This window comes from Homarus americanus, unplaced genomic scaffold (genome assembly GCF_018991925.1).
Source record: "Homarus americanus isolate GMGI-L3 unplaced genomic scaffold, GMGI_Hamer_2.0 scaffold24260, whole genome shotgun sequence".
Taxonomy (NCBI): domain Eukaryota; kingdom Metazoa; phylum Arthropoda; class Malacostraca; order Decapoda; family Nephropidae; genus Homarus; species Homarus americanus.
In genome coordinates this window covers 13,650,431-13,671,692 of record NW_024721079.1, presented here as the reverse complement: position 1 = coordinate 13,671,692, position 21,262 = coordinate 13,650,431, and the positions used below count along the sequence as shown (strand labels likewise).

The 21,262-nt window shown below is 41.8% G+C and overlaps 1 protein-coding gene across 1 annotated transcript in view; it reads right to left on the bottom strand.

Annotated features, from left to right (window-relative positions):
- Nucleotides 1-11,262: 11,262 nt before the first annotated feature.
- LOC121861577 overlaps nucleotides 11,263-21,262 on the bottom strand; it is a 69,814-nt gene continuing 59,814 nt past the window's right edge. The window contains exon 2 of the mRNA XM_042359461.1: nucleotides 11,263-12,041. Coding sequence (XP_042215395.1) covers nucleotides 11,263-12,041 — 779 coding nt within the window. The remainder of the gene's footprint in view (nucleotides 12,042-21,262) is intronic.

Genomic DNA, 21,262 nt, shown 5'->3' with positions numbered 1-21,262 from the left:
TCATTGTGCTTCGTTCAGTTACGTATTGCTCTCAACACCTCCCTCCCTCACTTCCTCCCTCATCATCACCTCCCTCCTCACCATCTCTCCTCATCACCTCGCTCCATCACCGCGCCTCCTCCATCTCCTCCTCCTATATCATCACCTCTCTCACTCACCATCTCCTCTCCCATCTTACTCCCTCATCACCTCCTCCATCCCACCACCTCCCTCCATCACCACCTCCTCCATCACATCCTCCATCACCACCTCCTCCATCCTCCCTCCTTCATCACCTCCTCCTTCAACACCTCCTCCTCAACACCTCCTTCTATCCTGCCTCCCCATCTCCACCTCTCTCCATCACCACCCCTCCATCACCACCTGCCTCCATCCCTCCTCCTCCTCCTTTCCCTCCCTCCTTCTCCTCCTCACTCCTTCATCACTTCCCTCCATCCCAACTCCTTCTCCATCACACCTCCCTTATCCACCTCCTCCTCCATCACCACCTCCTCCTTCACCATCTCCTTCCATCACCACCTCCTTCATGCCCCTCCCTCTGTATCCTCCCTCCATCTACACCTCCTCCATCTCACCTCCCTCCATCACCACCTCCATCCTTCCTCCCTCCCTCCTTTCCTCCCTCCATCACCACCTCCCTCCATCACCCTCCTCCATCAACACCTCCTCCCTCAACACCTCCCTCCATCACTCTCCCTCCATCTCCTCACTCCCCTCCTTTGCTCCTCCATCACCAATTCCCTCCATCACCCTCCTCCATCCTGCCTCTTCCTCCCTCATCCCTCTCCCTCAACACCTCCCTCATCACCCTCCTCCCTCCCATCCCATCATCTCCATCCCTCTCCATCTCCTCCCTCCATCACCTCCTCCCTCAACACCTCCCTTCCATCTCTACCTCCCTCCCCTCTTTGCCTCCTCCATTCCACCTCCTCCATCTTACCTCTCTCCATCATCACCTCCCCTCCATCACCACCTCCCTCCATGCTTACCTCCCTCCCATTATCACCTCCCTCCATCACCACCTCACTCCCTCCATCACCTCCCTCCCAACACCTCCCCTCCCATCCCCACCTCCTCCCTCCCATCACCACCTCCCTCCATCACCCTCCCTTCCATCACCATCTCCCTCCATCACCACCTCCCTCCCATCTCCTCCTCCCTCCATCATCCTGCTCCCTCCATCACCACCTCCTCCATCACCACTCACCTCCCTCAACCTCCCTCCATCCCCACCTCCTCCTATCACCTCCCTCCGTCAACATCTCCCTCCCTCAACACCCTCCCTCCATCATCACCTCCCTCCATCACCACCTCCTCACTCTCCCTCCACCAGCTCCCTCCCTCAACACCTCCCTCCATCCATCACCTCCCTCCATCCCCACCTCCCTCAACACCTCCCTCCCCTCCCCACCTCCTCCCTCAACACCTCCCTCCATCACCCACCTCCTCCATCATCCACCTCCCTCCATCACCACCTCCTCCATCACCACCTCCTCCCTCAACACCTCCTCCATCACCCACTCCCTCCCTCCAACACCTCCCCTCCCTCCTTATATCCCTCCCTCCAACACCTCCCTCCATATCACCTCCCTCCATCCTCCTCACTCTCAACATCTCCTCCCCTCAACACCTCCTCCATCATCACCTCCCTCCATCACACCTCCCTCCTCATCACCTCCCTCCCTCAACACCTCCCTCCATCATCCCTCCCTCCATCACCACCTCCCTCCATCACCACCTCCCTCCCTCAACACCTCCCTCCATCACCCTCACTCCCTCCAACACCTCCTCCATCACCACCTCCTCCCTCACCACCTCCCTCCCTCACCCACCTCCCTCCATCATCACCTCCTCCATCCCACCTCCTCCATCACCACCTTCTCCCTCAACACGCCTCTCTTAACATCTCCCTCCTCAACACCTCCCACCGCCCCATCCACCCCCCCCCACCTTATGTTTCCTTCCCATCACGTTAACTGGAGAACGATGAGGTAATAACACAGTAATAAATATCACAAAAGGAAGAAAAAAGCAATAACAATTTAAAAAAGAAAAAAAAATGGAATTAAAATTATGGTCACATACCTAGACTAATTATTAAGCAAATAAATAAATCATGAAAACAACAACAAAAAAACTATCTGCCAAGCAGGTAAATTCCTCGCATAATTCACGCAGGTCTTGGGCATAACGTCGAACCCTCGTAACGAAAAGAGTTAATGTCCGTTTTTGAACCATTGCCAACCAGGTCAACGTCAAAGTGCTCCGGGCCAGTCAAATAACCATCCTTTTACCCCGTCTAATGACCCACCCACCCGCTCTAATGACCTGACCTGACCTTTTCCCCAGATCCCGTAATCGAATAGTAGAGAGTTGTTGTTTTTGTTGTGTGTGATGTTATGATTACCGCCTGAGGTGTTGTGTTATGGTGAAGAGAATGTATGCATGTGTGATAGTTTGAATGAATGAATGAATCAATCAATCTCTCTCTCTCTCTCTCTCTCTCTCTCTTTTACACACACACACACACACACACACACTATCTCTAATGACTCTAGCATTATTCACTGATTAGATTTAGAACATTAGAAATTTTTTTAACTGATTTTGATAATTTTTTTCCTGGATATATGAGTACTTTAATAATACAAAACTCTTTATGAATTACAGTCATAGAACTGTAATTAAAACAAGCTGGTATAATTCAGTACAGGGTATAACAGTTACAGTATGTATCTGTTGGTTGAATTATATCCGTGTGTTATGGTGTCAGGTGATGTGATGACAGGACAGAGGCTGGGGCTAAGGGGCTGGGGGACCGGGGCGGGGGACCGGGGCGGAGACAGGAGGGATTACCTGTATCTTCTGCTGACAGTCAAAAGCTATGGGTGTTTTTTAGGTGAACAGAAATAAATTCACAGGAAAAAAAGTCACATCACTAGTACACATTGACAACACTATATATATATATATATATATATATATATATATATATATATATATATATATATATATATATATATATATATATATATATATATATATATATATATATATATGATGGCATTGTATGTGGAATTAGATTAGGTTTTTTCAGTGCCTTTTTTCTGACTTATTTTCTTGTTGATTTTTTCAGGATTCGTTTTAAAAGCTGAGTTGTGTCTCGATTTTACTGTGAAAAGCTGTGTCTTTCATTTTATACAGTTTAAAGGTTAAGTCTAATCCCTGGCGTCTCGTACCACTACTCATTAGTTAGGAAGCGTCTGTGTTGTGTTCATTTAGGGCAGAAACAGGCTAAGTAGAGTTCAACCCCTGTATCTAGCCAATGGAAACTCAGGTAGCGTTTATCACTTATAATTAGTAATCAAACTTACAGGTAATATTTAGCACTTGTGTTCAGTCAATAAAAACCCAGGAGCACTTGCATAAGGCTAATCAAACACGGATAGCGTTTACCACTTGTATTTAGCCAGTCACATAACACAAATACGTCTTCTCTCAACAGATTAAAGTCCAGTACAGCATTTACAGCAATATGAGATCACGGGATGCTATGTTGGATGAGAAAACAGCGAAAAAAAAAAAAGAATTGGGGATGGAGATTCGAACAGTGCATGTAAACAAACGCCATTTTTATTGTCATTGGAAAACGAAAGGCAGAGTAACCCCATCTAGCGATCACAATTTACTGTCGGGAATTCGAGGATTTTTTTTATATATATACGAATGGAAAAAAAAAATAAACACAGGAATTAGATATATGAAAGATACGAAACAAATTAGTTAGTTTATTGACACGTGAACAGAGAATAAGGAATTAATTCATTGGTTAAGACAAATGCAATGAATGATAGAGGCGAAATTGGTTGGAATAGAGACATACGAATGGAGAATTAACAATAAATTGGTTACTTGCCATACGAACGAAGGATGCGAAAGAAATTTTATAAATGAATGAGTGTAATAAAAAAAAAGTCAATGTTTTTATTTTCAATGAATTTGTTATTAATATTCTTATTATTTTATTACATTTTGCCTTTCGAAAATATTATTATTATTATTATTATTATTATTATTATTATTATTATTACTTCAAACACTACTACTACTACTACTATTACTACTACTACTACAATCATCACTATTCTTATCCCTAGACCAACTGGTAGGGGAGAACAGTGACCGAATTAATACAGTTTAATCCCAGTTAGAGTGTGTGACAGATAAATCAGACTGGAATTGCGCTGTCTAGGGACGGCTTTTTCCACCCACTGAGCCAGTACTGAAGTGATGGGTTTTCAATTTCTATCCTTATTCATTTATATACATTTTTCATACAAGTTATTTTGTATATGTGTGTGATTTTATTTTTGGTGTTTATATAATTTTATACTAGTTTTATAAATATATATGTGAATAAATATGATGGTTTTGTGTTCATATAATTATAGTATACAATTTTCTTCTATAATTATTAAGACTATGAGGTATGTAGTCAAATTTTCTCATAGAATTTTAACTTATTATTCAAGAAAGAATATTATTAAATGGTTTGTTTGTTGTTTGTGTTTTGTTCAGGTGTTTGTGTTTGTGTTTTGTTTAGTTGTTTGTGTTTGGGTCTTGTTTAATTGTTTGTGTATGGGTCTTGCTTAATTGTTTGTGTTTGGGTTTTGTTTAATTGTTTGTGTTTGGGTTTTGTTTAATTGTTTGTGTTTGGGTTTTGTTTAGTTGTTTGTGTTTGGGTCTTGCTTAATTGTTTGTGTTTGGGTTTTGTTTAATTGTTTGTGTTTGGGTCTTGTTTAGTTGTTTGTGCTTGTATTTTGCTAAGTTGTTTGTGTTATGTTTGTTGTTTGTTTTGTTTGTTTTGGATTGTTTTGTTGTTTGTGCTTGGGTCTTGCTTAATTGTTTGTGTTTGGGTCTTGTAATGTTTTGTGTTTGGGTTTTTGTTTAATTGTTTGTGTTTGGGTTTTGTTTAATTGTTTGTGTTTGGGTCTTGTTTAGTTGTTTGTGCTTGTATTTTGCTAAGTTGTTTGTGTTATGTTTGTTGTTTGTTTTGTTTGTTTTGGATTGTTTTGTTTGGTATAGTTCTGTTTGTTTGTTTGTTTATGTTTCTTTTCTGATGCATCATTTTTTTCGTTTTGTTAATTTTATCTGGAATTACATATTGGTGATTCTTTTACTCTGTTTTATTGTGTTTTATCTGCCATGACTGGTGTTTTGTTTGGCGTGTTTTATTGTGTTTTAACTGGCATGACTGGTGCTGTGCTTGACGTGTTTTATTGTGTTTAACTGGCATGGCTGGTGTTGTCCTTGGCGTGTTTAATTGTGTTTTAACTGGCATGGTTGGTGCTGTATTTGGCGTGTTTTATTGTGTTTTTTAACTGGCATGGCTGGTGCTGTGTTTGCCGTGTTTTATTGTGTTTTAACTATGACTGGTGCTGTGTTTGGCGTGTTTTATTGTGTTTTTGCAGCTGGTCTGCGTTTGGCGTGTTATCTTGTGTTTTCTGCTATGACTGGTGCTGTGTTTGGCTTTTTATTGTGTTTAACTGGCATGGCTGGTGCTGTGTTTGGCGTGTTATCTTGTGTTTTAGCTGCCATGAGTGCTGTGTTTGGCGTGTAATCTTGTGTTTTTGCTGCATGACTGGTGCTGTGTTTGGCTTGTTTTATGTTTTATTGTGTTTTAACTGCTATGACTGGTGCTGTGTTTGGCTTGTTTTTATTGTGTTTTAACTGGCATGGCTGGTGCTGTGTTTGGCGTGTTATCTTGTGTTTTTAGGCTGCCATGATGGTGCTGTGTTTGGCTTTTTATTGTGTTTTATTGTGTTTTTAGGCATGACTGGTGCTGTGTTTGGCTTGTTTTATTGTGTTTCTAGCATGACTGGTGCTGTGTTTGGCGTGTTATCTTGTGTTTTGCTGCCATGACTGGTGCTGTGTTTGGCTTGTTTTATTGTTTGCTACATGACTGGTGCTGTGTTTGGCGTGTTTTATTGTGTTTTAACTGGCATGACTGGTGCTGTGTTGCTTGTTTTATTGTGTTTTTGTGTTTTACTGCTATGACTGGTGCTGTGTTGCTTGTTTTTGTGTGTGTTTTACTGGCATGGCTGGTGCTGTGTTTGGCGTGTTATCTTGTGTTTTGCTGCCATGATGGTGCTGTGTTTGTGTTTTATTGTGTTTATTGTGTTTTAACTGGCATGACTGGTGCTGTGTTTGGCTTGTTTATTGTGTTTTAACTGGCATGACTGGTGCTGTGTTTGGCGTGTTATCTTGTGTTTAGCTGCCATGACTGGTGCTGTGTTTGGCTTGTTTTATGTTTTAACTGCTATGACTGGTGCTGTGTTTGGCGTGTTTATTGTGTTTTAACTGGCATGACTGGTGCTGTGTTTGGCGTGTTTTATTGTGTTTTATTGTTTTTAACTGCTGAGCTGGTCTGTGTTTGGCTTGTTTATTGTGTTTTAACTGGCATGGCTGGTGCTGTGTTTGGCGTGTTTTCTTGTGTTTTAACTGGCATGACTGGTGCTGTGTTTGGCTTGTTTTTGTGTTTTATTGTGTTTTCTTATTTGGTCTGTGTTTGGCTTGTTTTATTGTGTTTTAACTGGCTAGCTGGGTGCTGTGTTTGGCGTGTTTTATGTGTTTTTATTGTGTTTTACTGCTATGACTGGTGCTGTGTTTGGCGTGTTTTATTGTGTTTAACTGGCATGACTGGTGCTGTGTTTGGCTTGTTTTATTGTGTTTGTGTTTTAACTGGCATGACTGGTGCTGTGTTTGGCGTGTTTTATGTGTTTTTAACTGGCATGGCTGGTGCTGTGTTTGGCGTGTTATCTTGTGTTTTAGCTGCCATGACTGGTGCTGTGTTTGGCTTGTTTTTGTGTTTTAACTGGCATGACTGGTGCTGTGTTTGGCGTGTTTATTGTGTTTTGCTGCCATGACTGGTGCTGTGTTTGGCTTGTTTTATTGTGTTTTGTGTTTTAACTGCCATGGCTGGTGCTGTGTTTGGCTTGTTTTATTGTGTTTTATTGTGTTTTAGCTGCCATGACTGGTGCTGTGTTTGGCTTGTTTTATTGTGTTTTTAACTGGCATGGCTGGTGCTGTGTTTGGCGTGTTATCTTGTGTTTTAGCTGCCATGACTGGTGCTGTGTTTGTTTTTATTGTGTTTTTAACTGCCATGACTGGTGCTGTGTTTGGCGTGTTATCTTGTGTTTAGCTGCCATGACTGGTGTGCTGTGTTTGGCTTGTTTTATTGTGTTTTATTGTTTTTAACTGCCATGGCTGGTGCTGTGTTTGCTTGTTTTATTGTGTTTTGCTGCCATGACTGGTGCTGTGTTTGGCGTGTTATCTTGTGTTTTAGCTGCCATGACTGGTGCTGTGTTTGGCTTGTTTTATTGTGTTTATTGTGTTTTAACTGCCATGGCTGGTGCTGTGTTTGGCTTGTTTTATTGTGTTTTTGCTGCCATGACTGGTGCTGTGTTTGGCGTGTTATCTTGTGTTTTAGCTGCCATGACTGGTGCTGTGTTTGGCTTGTTTTATGTGTTTTTTTGTGTTTTATTGTGTTTTTACTACTATGACTGGTGCTGTGTTTGGCGTGTTATCTTGTGTTTTTATTGCCATGACTGGTGCTGTGTTTGGCTTGTTTTTATTGTGTTTTTTGTGTTTTATTGTGTTTTACTGCCTGACTGGTGCTGTGTTTGGCGTGTTATCTTGTGTTTTGCAGCTGCTGACTGGTGCTGTGTTTGGCTTGTTTTATTGTTTTTAACTGGCATGGCTGGTGCTGTGTTTGGCGTGTTATCTTGTGTTTTAGCTGCCATGACTGGTGCTGTGTTTGGCTTGTTTTATTGTGTTTGCTGCATGACTGGTGCTGTGTTGTGTTATCTTGTGTTTTTAGCTGCCATGACTGGTGCTGTGTTTGCTTGTTTTTTTGTGTTTTATTGTGTTTTAACTGCTTTGTGCTGTGTTTGGCTTGTTTTTGTGTGTTTGCTGCCATGGTGCTGTGTTTGGCGTGTTATCTTGTGTTTTAGCTGCCATGACTGGTGCTGTGTTTCTTGTTTTATTGTGTTTTATTGTGCGTAACTGCCATGGCTGGTTTGTTTTGTTTATTGTGTTTTAGCTGCCAGACTGTGCTGTGTTTGGCGTGTTATCTGTGTTTTAGCTGCCATGAGCTGTGTTTGGCTTGTTTTATTGTGTTTATTGTGTTTTATTGTGTTTTAACTGCGACTGTGCTGCTGGCGTGTTTATTGTGGCTTGAATCGCGACTGGTGCTGTGTTTGGGTGTTTTATTGTGTTTTAAATGGCACGACTGGTGCTGTGTTTGGCGTGTTTTATTGTGTTTAACTGGCATGACTGGTGCTGTGGGCGTGTTTTATTGTGTTTAACCATGACTGGTGCTGGTTTGGCGTGTTTTATTGTGTTTAACTGGCATGACTGGTGCTGTGTTTGGCGTGTTTTATTGTGTTTTAACTGGCATGACTGATGCTGTGTTTGCAGCTGTAGGTTTATTCCATGGAGTGAATGATGCTTCCTTTTTTTTTACATATTTGTGACTACCAACCTTGACTGACTGACTGACTGACTGACTGACTGACAGAGTAACTGGCAGACTAACTAATTAACTGATTATCTAGCTAACTAACTGACTGACTGAATAACTGACTGACTGAATAACTGACTGACTGAATAACTGACTTGACTGAATAACAGACTGACTGAATAACTGACTGACTGAATAACTGACTTAACTGAATAACTGACTTGACTGAATAACTGACTGACTGAATAACTGACTGACTGAATAACTGACTTGACTGAATAACTGACTGACTGAATAACTGACTGACTAATTCACCCAATGAGAGATTCCTTTTTTTTGGACCGTGCCGCCTGACCAACGCTGACACACCCTTTTTAACACAGCTGACAGGAAAAATTTTCAGAATGGATGGGGCTGACACAACCCCCCCCCCTACTCCTTTGATAAACAGTTCTCATTAAGGGGTTAGTCAATTCCCCTTTATCACCCAGTTTTCACTTAGGGGAAAAGACAGACAGACAGACAGACAGATATATAGGTAGATAGAAAGATACGCGGTAAGAGAGAGAGAGAGAGAGAGAGAGAGAGAGGTAATATTTATTAGTAGTACCCGCATGTCTTTAAATCAAACCTAACATGATGCTTGTCTACCTCTTCTTGACCTCTGACAATAATGCTTGACCTATCGTACCGTTTGACCTCTTCCCACACACATTACAAAGCAGCACACTGACCTTTGATCCCACTAGCCCTGGGTAATGACGCAGTCCATAACACTAACGTCACTACTATACATCGTTCATTGTCATTATTTGCGTCATTTTTTTTAATATTTGGTACGAATATTATTGCTCATTAACGCCACACCTGCTGTAAATATGGGTATTGTGGACAAATGTTACAGGTGTATATTAACAGCTCTAACCCACACCTGTGATGATGTTGGTGATGTCTCTAATGCACTTGTTTTTTTCAGGTGACAGATGTTACAGGTGTCCCCCCCCACAACTATGAAATCTGACATTGTGCTGTTCGAGGCGTCACCTGTTAATATATCACCTGAGAGAAAATATATGTGGCTTGAATAAGGGGAGGGAGAGAGGGAGGGAGGAGGAGGGAGGAGGAGGGAGGGGAGGGAGGGGAGGGGGAGGGGAGGGGAGGGAGGAGGGAGGGAGGGAGGGAGGATGGGAGGGGAGGGGAGGGAGGGAGGGAGGGAGGGAGGGGAGGAGGGAGGGAGGGAGGAGGGAGGAGGAGGGAGGAGTGGTGGGAGGAGGGAGGAATGATGGTCTGAACAAACTTAACATGTAAGCCGAGAGATTTTTTTTGGGGAGAAGGGATTTTATTTTTAAACACACACACACACACACACACACACACACACACACACACACACACACGCTCTGTATGTAATTAAATTTAATGACACCCATAATTACAACATCGCATGGCCATTACAACCTTGGATTGACATAGATAATGTTAGTTGTGTTATCAAGTCTGTTAAAAGGGCAGAGGTGACAAGCCTGGCTCTTGGGTGAGGAGGGGAGTAGGAAGGGAGGAAAGGGGGAGGGAAGGGAGACGGAAGAGGAGTCTGTCTCATGATCTTAACTCTCTCTCTCTCTCTCTCTCTTTGCCAATAATCAAGCATAACCTCAATACATCTCTGGTTGAATGTTATCAGATTTTCCCCTTTACTCCACCTCACTTCCTCCTCTTCACTTCTGTTAATAATGGTTGGGTTAGATATATTCAGTAGATGTTAAATCCCAGATAATGCTAAAAGTGTCCAGGATTTTTTTTTCATAACTGTACACTTTAAGATTTTGTTCATGCCAAGAAAAATAATTCCATGGTTGCTTAAACAAACCTTACCAACGTAGACCTAACCTAACCTAGCTTAGCCCTAGCCTAAGTTAACCTAACCTAGCTTAGCCCTAGCCTAAGTTAACCTAACCTAGCTTAGCCCTAGCCTAAATTAACCTAACCTAACCAAATTATATATAATCTCTCTTAATGAAATCTAACCAAAGTTCCTTGACCAACGTGTTAATATATTTAACTTAAAGGCACTAAAACTATCTTAACCTAACCATGACGTCATATAAACACTAACAACAAGTACTTAATATCAACTAAGGCAAAATTATATATATATTTTTTTTAATTTTGTCTCCGTTATACCGTCATCAACTGTACGCATATTTTCCCATTTCTTCCCACACAGACTAACAAAAGACGTATTCTTAGGACTTCAGTAGTTTCCCCTTTCATCTTAAGCGTTAATTTTTTTCCCATTTTCTTCAGTACAAACACCGGCGCCGCAGGCAGAAGGCGGGCGAAGGCTGTTTTGTTCACCAGTCTCAATTCCCCTGAGCGTGTCACTGCAAGAGAGAACGCCGGACACTGTTAATTGCTCGTGCTGGCGCTAATTCACTTTTTATGGTATGGACCAGTGGCTATTCATTTTTGTGTTTACTGTTTTGTGATTGGTAGACTATGTGGGGTGACCATGTGTTGTGATTGGTTGAGCTTTATAATGCCTTCAGGTGGGAGGGGCTTGGCTTTGTTTCTATTGGTTAGTCGAGCCTGTGAACGATGGTCTGAGAGAGAGAGAGAGAGAGAGAGAGAGAGACGCGCTGTTCATGTACACTTTTGAAGGTTCATGTACATTTCCTTTAGTAAGTACATGTATACCTCTTAAAGGTTATGTACAACCCTGCTATAAGGTCATGTACACTTCCCTAACTTGATGTATTGTACATTTCCGTAACTTGATGTACACTTCCGTAACTTGATGTACACTTCTGTAACTTGATGTACACTTCCGTAACTTGATGTACACTTCTGTAACTTGATGTACACTTCCGTAACTTGATGTACACTTCCGTAACTTGATGTACACTTCCGTAACTTGATGTACACTTCTGTAACTTGATGTACACTTCCGTAACTTGATGTACACTTCCGTAACTTGATGTACACTTCTGTAACTTGATGTACACTTCCGTAACTTGATGTACACTCCGTAACTTGATGTACACTTCTGTAACTTGATGTACACTTCCGTAACTTGATGTACACTTCCGTAACTTGATGTACACTTCCGTAACTTGATGTACACTTCTGTAACTTGATGTACACTTCCGTAACTTGATGTACACTTCCGTAACTTGATGTACACTTCTGTAACTTGATGTACACTTCCGTAACTTGATGTACACTTCCTTAACTTGATGTACACTTCCGTAACTTGATGTACACTTCCGTAACTTGATGTACACTTCTGTAACTTGATGTACACTTCCGTAACTTGATGTACACTTCCTTAACTTGCTGTACACTTCTGTAACTTGATGTACACTTCCGTAACTTGATGTACACTTCTGTAACTTGATGTACACTTCCGTAACTTGATGTACACTTCTGTAACTTGATGTACACTTCCTTAACTTGATGTACACTTCTGTAACTTGATGTACACTTCCGTAACTTAATGTACACTTCCGTAACTTAATGTACACTACCGTAAGACCATGCACATTTCAAGCACCATTAATTAACTCACAAAAGTCATTAAGTAAGTAGTTAGCGAGAAGTAATTATATCTGTCTGGTAATATTTTCTCATTTGATAATTAAGAGGCGGCTAGTAATGTTTCCTCCTTCCTTGTGCATCATTGATTTATGAGAGAGAGAGAGAGAGAGAGAGAGAGAGAGAGAGAGAGAGAGAGAGAGAGAGAGAGAGAACATTGAAGTGAATGTTAGCAAATATAGTCTTATTTTAGTTCTGTGTAAACATTAAAGGGATTATTTTATACTTAAATCCCGCATAAACATTAAATATATTTCTAATTTTACATACCGTGTAAACATTAAATATCCAGTATTTACATTTTTACATCCCGAGTAAATATTAAATATATTCTATTGGTTAAAATCCCGTGTAAATATTAGAGACATTTACAACCTAACAACCCGTGTAAAAGACCCTGACTGGGAACTACATTGCGACTGTCAGTGAACCTCGGTTTGTATAAGTCGCTGGTAAATTATAAGTGGACACCTTTAACCTGGGAGCCGTGAATGTATCCTGGTCCATGGGTCTTTCTTGCCCAGGGGAGTACGTATACTTTCTCGGTTATATACTTTATTTAATGTATACTTTCTCGTATGTATACTTTCTTGGATGTATACTTTCTTGTATGTATGCTTTTCGAATGTATATTTTTCCATATGAAACTTTATCGTATGGATACTTTCCCGTAAGAATACTTTATCGTATGTACAGTATACTTTCCTGTAAAAATACTTTCTCAAATGTATGGTTCAAGTCTGACTAGCAATTCCAACCAAATGCTTCTCCAAGTAGGCAGAAGGCAATTGCAATTTGTAACTAACTGATTGTGTTTAATTACAAATTTTCAAGCAATTCGTGACTAATTGTAATTCACTACCAATAATTTTAATTTTAATTATAAATGTAATCAATTACATTTTCAAAGTAATTGGCCCATGCCTGGCTAAAAGTCCAAGTCAGATTGGCGAATCCGACCTTAAGCTGGTCCAAGTCCAGCGAGGTGAGCCTACGTCCGCAAGGCAGCCAGGCAACGTTTGCATGTACAGGACTTCATTGGCCGTCATCGATCTCAGAATAGGAGAGGAATAAGAGAATTTCCGATGTTCTTATGATGAGTTATGCTCCCTGTTTAGAACGAGAGAGAGAGAGAGAGAGAGAGCGAGAGAGAGAGAGAGAGCGAGAGAGAAAAAAAAATTTCCCTTCCTTCTTCTATTTTCCATTCCCCAACCTACCTTTCTACATTTACTACCTCCCTTCCAATAATTTTCCCTATTACCCCTCCCCTCTCTCTTCCCACCTACCCTCCTTCCCTCTCCCCATTCCTCTCACAGTGGGTCACTACTAACTTAACCATAGAAAGTGGTCGTGGGTAGAAGTAACCAGACCACACAATCTCATAACGTGGAGTTTGATTTGGTTTTAAACCACCTGTCGACTGTTAAGGCCCATTGAGGAATATTGACTTTTACAGATCTGATGCCGATATATTTCAGTCTCCGCCATAGCAGCCCTCACAGCATACGGCACAGCAGACGGCACAGTAGCCTCCACAGCAGACAGCACAGCAGACTCCTCATCCTCCACCACAGCAGCCTCCACAGCAGACGGCACAGCAGCCTCCACCACAGCGGCCTCCACCACAGCAGCCTCCACCACAGCAGCCTCCACCACGCAGCCTCCACAGCAGACGGCACAGCAGCCTCCACCACAGCGGCCTCCACCACAGCAGCCTCCACCACAGCAGCCTCCACCACACCCTTCACCACAGCAGCATCCACTACACCCTCCACCACAGCAACATCCACTACACCCTCCACCACAACAACTTCCATCACACCCTCCATCACAGCCTCCACCACAGCAACTTCCACCACACCCTCCACCACAGCCTCCAACACAGCAACTTCCACCACACCCTCCACCACAGCAACTTCCACCACACCCTCCACCACAGCAGCTTCCACCACATCAGCCTCCACAACAGTCGCCACAGTCGCCTCCTTCACAGGCACTGCCGCCACAGCCAATATGGGACAATTTTGGGCATTTCTCATATCAACTGTTGTTTATGTTTTAGCCCTTTGAGTACGATGAGTTAACCCCTTGAGTACGGTGGGTTAACCCTTTGAGTACGATGAAATAACCCCTTGAGTACGATGAGTTAACCCCTTGAGTGGTGAGTTAACCCCTTGAGTACGGTGGGTTAATCCTTTGAGTACGATGAGTTAACCCCTTGAGTATGGTGGGTTAACCCCTTGAGTATGGTGGGTTAACCCCTTGAGTATGGTGGGTTAACCCCTTGAGTACGATGAGTTAACCCCTTGATTACGATGAGTTAACCCCTTGAGTATGGTGGGTCAACCCCTTGAGTACTATGAGTTAACCCCTTGAGTACGATGAGTTAACCCCTTGAGTACGATGAAGTAACCCTTGAGTACGATGAGTTAAACCCTTGAGTACGATGAGTTAACCCTTTGAGTATGGTGGGTTAACCCCTTGAGTACGGTGGATTAACCCTTTGAGTACCATGAATACTCACACTGTGGAAAGGAATCGCGTCATGCTCAAGGGTATTGAAAATCGTACTCAAAGGGGTTTCCTCATCGTACTCACGGGGTTCAGGGTATCTCACAATGCCAAGGACTAATTCCTTGTAATCAACGGGGTAATGTATTGTACTCAGTCCAAGACCCCTTACCCCTTATTCACTTCCCCCTCCACCCCAGTCCATGACCCCCCCCTCCTCACCCCCCGCCCCCCCCGTCGAAAAAAGTACGTTTACGACCCTCCAAAAATATCTTAATGACCGCCTTCCAAAAATGAGTGCTAATGACTCCCCAAAACAGTCGCTAATGACCAACCTCCATAAATTAATGTTCATAACCTTCCCTCCAAAAATACATCTTAATTGCCCTTCAAAAATACAAGTTAATGATCTCTCTCTCTCTCTCTCTCCCTCTCTATCTCTCAACCTTTCATAAAAAAGAAAAAGGTCGATTATCCTCCAAACGTACATATGAATGACCTCCCTCCAAAAAAACAAAATATTACTAAGGACTCCAAAACTGCAGTAAACACACACAATTTTTCATCCCCGCCATCATCACCATCATCACTCGTTACTATGACAACCTCCAGGAAAAAAATAGCGATAAAACCCTGAATTTTTTGTGACTCTCTCTCTCTCTCTCTCTCTCTCTCTCTCTCTCTCTCTCTCCAAGCTCTCAATCTATCTCACTAAGCATTATATATCTCTCACCAATATATCTATCCTTCTCATCACCCTTCTTATATCTCTCTACTTTCTTTATCTATCTCACTTAACTTTTTATATGTCTCAACTTTCTCTTTCTCTTACTCTATTTTCTACCTTTCTCTGACCCAACTTTATCTATCTCTCTCAACCAAATTTATCTATGTGTCACTCAACTTTCTATCTCTCCCACCAACTTTCTTTGTCTCTCACTCAACTTTATCTCCCTCAACCAACTTTCTTTGTCTTTCACTCAACTTTCTCCATCTCCCTCAACCAAATTTCTTTGTCTCTCACTCAACTTTATCTCCCTCAACCAACTTTCTTTGTCTTTCACTCAACTTTCTTTATCTCCCTCAACCAACTTTCTTTGTCTCTTACTCATCTTTGTCTCTCACTCAACTTTCTATCTCTCTGTCGCCATTAACACGGGTGATAATGTTACCTTCAAGGGAAAATAATGACCTAAACTTTCTCTCGTCAAGAGAAAGTGAGGCAGGTTATTACAGCTCACTTTTACTGCTATTGTGATAAATTTAATAAATAAATTCATTATGATAATTGTCCTTATTATTATTATTATTATTATTATTATTTGGTTACTATTGTCATTATCGTCACACAAACACACCCACAGCCCCACACAGACTCCCTTAACACCCAAAACTCTCACCCACATAACTCCCACATTCGCCACACCCATAACCCTAACCTCATTAAGCCACCAACATACCCATTTCCCCCACTCCTACATTCCACATTCCCACACAAAACACCCCACACCCCCTTCACCACCCCACAGCCACATTCCCCACCACATCCCACTCCACCCCACCCACACCCCCACACCCCCACAGCCTGTAATATCAGTTGATCCGTTTTCCATCACAGTAAGTTAGGTGAACCTTAACAGTGTTTATACCAGCATGTTACCCAGCATCACGGCCCATCATGCCTCGAGCGGTCTCTTATCTGTTCTCTAGTTAACGCTTCCGGTCTTAATTTAGCCGTAGGGGGTCTTTAATTAGTGAGGCAGGTGTCTAATTAGCGGTGGTGGTTTCTGATTATCACTGGTGGTTTTTAATTAACACTTGTGGTTTCTATTTAACATTGGCAAACTACTATTACTACTTAACAAATAATGGATTGTCCTGCCCTGTACTTTATGCTCTGCGAAATAAAATAATAAAAATGTTACCTCTGTCGTATTCTATTTTAATTTCAACTGCACCGTAAAACTAATACTTTTGATCTTACACCCACACATAGTCTCACAGTCTGAAGAGAGATAATATAGTCTGCATCTGTACGTTCGTGTTATCTCCCCTTTATGCATTACTTCCATATCTAATCTCAGAGTGTAAGAAGCTCCTCAGGTGCGTCTTCAAAAAAGCCTCTTCCGCAATTAGTACTCTCCCTCAGGTGCAGTTCGGGCTAAGTGTGTGAGGGGTTGAGGAAGGGGAAGAAGGGGAGGGTCGATAAAATGGGGAGAATTGTAAGAAAAGAATAAAGAGAAATATGAGAGAAGGGAGAAAGACATTAAAGATAGAAGCCAATCACCATGGGCAGGTGCGAATCAGGTGCTGAGACGTGATTGTGTTTCGTAATAGACAATTTCTTTGGAGCATTGATATCGAGTGTCTGGTGAGTGCATGTAAACAAAGAGATATGACAACGGCTGTGTAAATTGTAAGTGATTTTATCTTCACTCTTATTCTTGCTATAGTGTTTGGTGGCAGGACAGGTGTTGTTGATCTTCTACTGATTCTTAGCATTTACCTCTTTTTTTTTTTTTACGGGTAATAGCCACAACCCACAACGAGGCCTGGGGGATAAAGTAAAAGAAATTAAAAATCGAAGAGAAAAAGACTGTATTAATCTACACCACGAAGATGCCGCATGTATAACCGTCAAGTCCCACAGCCTGAGGAGTATCGAATACCCCTACAGAGCCTTAACGAGGGCACCGAACCCCACACATAGAGCGTTATAACCTACTCATCAACCATCTATTCATCTCGTCTAATAAGCCAAATTGACGGTCCAATCTATATCACGCCACTCCTAAGTCTCACATATCGGCCAAACCGTCCATTAGCATCATAGCCAAACAGGAAACTTTATACAATCGCTATAAAACATCTATATATGGGTTGACTACAAACGATAATTGCCCCCCTGTACAGTAACTACCCTCATTACATATTTCCATCAAACTTTTGTCAAGAAAAATATTATACCTTGGTGTGTTCCTTTTTCTCTTGGGGCGTAATGAGATTTTTATTACTTTACTTTGATGATATGAGAATAAATTTACAAGGGAGTGATTTGCCGAGCGGCTGATTACGATATAAAGTTATACGCGGGGCTAAAGGAGACAGGATTGGCAGTATATAAGATGATGTTCTCTAAACGACCCGATAAACTCCGCCTGTGACCTGGAATAACCCGGTTTTGACCCCGTCGGTGCCTTCACAGTATTACCTGGGGAAGTGGGACACGTTCATAGTATTACCTGGGGAAGTGGGACACGTTCATAATATTACCTGAGGAAGTGGAGCACCTCAAGGACATTAAAACTCACAAGAGTGACACTCTCAATACTCACACTTGAAGTCACTTGACCTCTCGAAGCTGGAGGCTGAACTCAGAAAAAAGTATCCAATATATGCTTCACTACGGTACAAACAGCAAAGATGAAGATATAATTTTTCTACAGTTTCTACATTGAAGAAGTTAACCTCATCGCCCCAGACTATATCATCTACTTCCTTTGTTATATATTATGAGGTAAACAAAATCATTTACTTATACTTTTACTTTATACACAAGCGGCTGAGTCATTAACAAAAGCGAACTCAAACTGGGACGGAAATCTCTTGTGTGTGTGTGTATGATTCTGATAACGGGCTTAACTTTTATTATGTGTTTGTGCGTTTGTGTGGACAGAATGTATAATGTGAGTAATATTCAACGAGTATTAACTATCGAGTACTTTTCACCTCTAGGAATATTTAACCAGTGATATTCAGGGAGTATTATTCACGGGTGCGCGCTTATCAACTGACGACTGGAGTAAACAAAAGCTTCATAGAAAACGTTCGTCAGCATATATATTTTAGGGGTAACTACACTAATGTCAAAACTAAGTCATCCGGCTGCATAACTTAAATATTTACCGCACGACTTCCACGTCTTTCAGTTTGTTTATTGGCTTGTTTCTCTGTTTACTTCTTCTGATCGTACTGTCATCTTTCATCTACTCCCACTCTTTTGTTATTACGTAAACAAATCACCAGTCAGTTAGCCAGTCTTTCAGTCAATTGTAACTATCTTGCATTTCCCACCTGATTAATGCTGTTTCCACGCACACACACACACACACACACACACACACACACACACACATATATATATATATATATATATATATATATATATATATATATATATATATATATATATATATATATATATATATATATATATATGGCTTTTACTACTCCACACATGCTGTATATACTCCACGTTGACACCACTCCAACACTCGCGTCCTTCTTCTCTGCAAAAATAACACACATACACACACACACGAATCCCTATCATCACGCCGAGCAAGCATAAGAAAGTCAAGCCAGTGCCTGAAAGACTGTGCTCGCTATGAAGTGCCGTGACTATGGTACAGCCTACCATCCCTACTGCTGTCCAATGTTACATCTTTATGTAACAAGGTGGAGGAGGTCAGTGTCACAGTGAAGTCAGTTGGTGCAGGTATTGTGGCGATTACCGAGGCGTGGCAAAATATTCCTGAGATCTGTGCCATAGAAAACTATGAGTTATTTCATCACCTTAGAAAGGACAGGAGAGGTGGGGGTGTAGTTCTGTACTGTTGCAGTGACCTCAAACCATCACACCTAGGTGTTAATGTACCTGAGGATGTAGAAGCTTTGTGGGTTCAGGTCACTCCCACCTCCCACCCCCGCCAGCTTGCCTCCCTCATTGTTTGCGTGGCTTATCACCCCCAGCGCTCACCAACCGCCAATGTACTGGTTACTCATATAATAGACACTGCTGACTCCCTGAGATCCAGATTTCCATGTGCTAAACTAGTGATATGAGGTGACTTTAATGAGTTAGACATCAGCAACATCACCCAACTCCTCCACCTTGCACAAATGCCACCCTGGACCTTATCATGACTGATCTCGGCAACCACTACCTTCCCCCCAGCCGCTGCCTCCCATGGGGCCCAGCCCCCACCTGTCTCTACTGTGGTCACCTACACCTTCCACCTCACGACCGCCAGTTGTCACCAGGACTTACCGACCTACCCCTGACTCTGCCGGTATCCCTGGACTGAAGTGATCACGTTAAACGATGTGCAGAACATAAGAACATAAGAATGGAGGAAACTGCAGGGGGCCTATTGGCCCATACTGGGCAGTCCCGTTTACACCCAACCCCTATTGCTCATATAAGCATCCAACCTATGTTTGAAGCTATTCAGCGTATTCGAGTTAATGATGATATTTGGTAACTTGTTCCATTCATCCACTACTCTGTTTCCAAACCAGTGTTTACCTATTTCACGCCTAAATCTAAATTTGTCTAATTTAAAACCATTGTTGAGTTCGCTCCTGGTTGGATAGTTTGAGTACCTTTGTAATGTCCCCTTTGTTTAGCCCGACGCACTTATAAGAACATAAGAATAAGAAAGTGGATACTGCAGGAGGGTCGATCAATCTAAGGGCAGGGCAGATCCCTTTCTCACACCCATCCCAGCACTTCCATGTGCCTATCCAATCCCCTTGTCTTGAAGTTCTTGTCCCCTTAGATCCCATTATAGCACCTTGCAGCCTATTCCATATATCCACAACTCTATTACCAAACCTGAAAGCTTGCCTATATCCTTTCTGAATTGGAATTTATCTAATTTGTGTCATTTGTTCTAGTTATTTGCTATTACTGAGCTAGAACATCTTCCATTTTACCCCTATTAATCCCACTCTACCCAATTTGTACACACACCTCTACTCATATCTCCCAACCTTACGCCCTTAATGAATGCTTCAAGCTTTTCAGTCTTTCTTCTTATGGAAGGTTTCTAATATTATGGATCATTTTGTCATTCTTTCTTACCTCTCTCCAAAGAATCTAGTCCATTCTATAATAAGGACATCAGAACTGAACCGCATAATCCATGTGGTGGCCTCACTAATGCTAGTAAAGTTTCAAGATAACGTCAGCAGTCTTGTTACTCACAGACCTAGATAGAAACCCAAGAATCCTGTTTGCCTTTGTTGCAAACGAAGCACATATTGTTTTCTAGCTTCAAGTCGTTAACAAATACACCAGATCTTTTTTCACAAACTGAGTTTTCATTTCGTGTTACCTAGTTTATACTAACGTTTGTATTCGCCTTCCTATCTGTAGTACCTTGCATTTATCAGTATTAAAAATTCATTTGCCAGTCTACTGACCACTCATGTAAGGTATCTAGAATTCTTGAAGGTGTTCAAAAATCACTGTCTGAATTTATCACTTCCCATTTTGTATCATCTGCAAATTTACTAACCTACTAGTTATGCTCTAACCAAGATCATTAATGAATATAACAAACAGCAGAGGGCCTAATACAGATCCCTGGGAACTCCTGCTGACGCACTCCCCAGTCTGACTTTAATCCATTTATATGACTCTTTGTTTCTACCAGTTAACCATGACCTAATCCATTTTAATAATGATCCACCTATTCCATGTGCTTTACCTTCCCAATAATCTCTCTGCGAGGGACTCTATCGAATGCTTCACTGAAATCTAAATAAATTATATCATATGACTTATCAATATCTACCGCTTACATACTTGAGAAAAGCTAAGCAAATTTTAGAGATAAGAACGGCCCCTGGGTG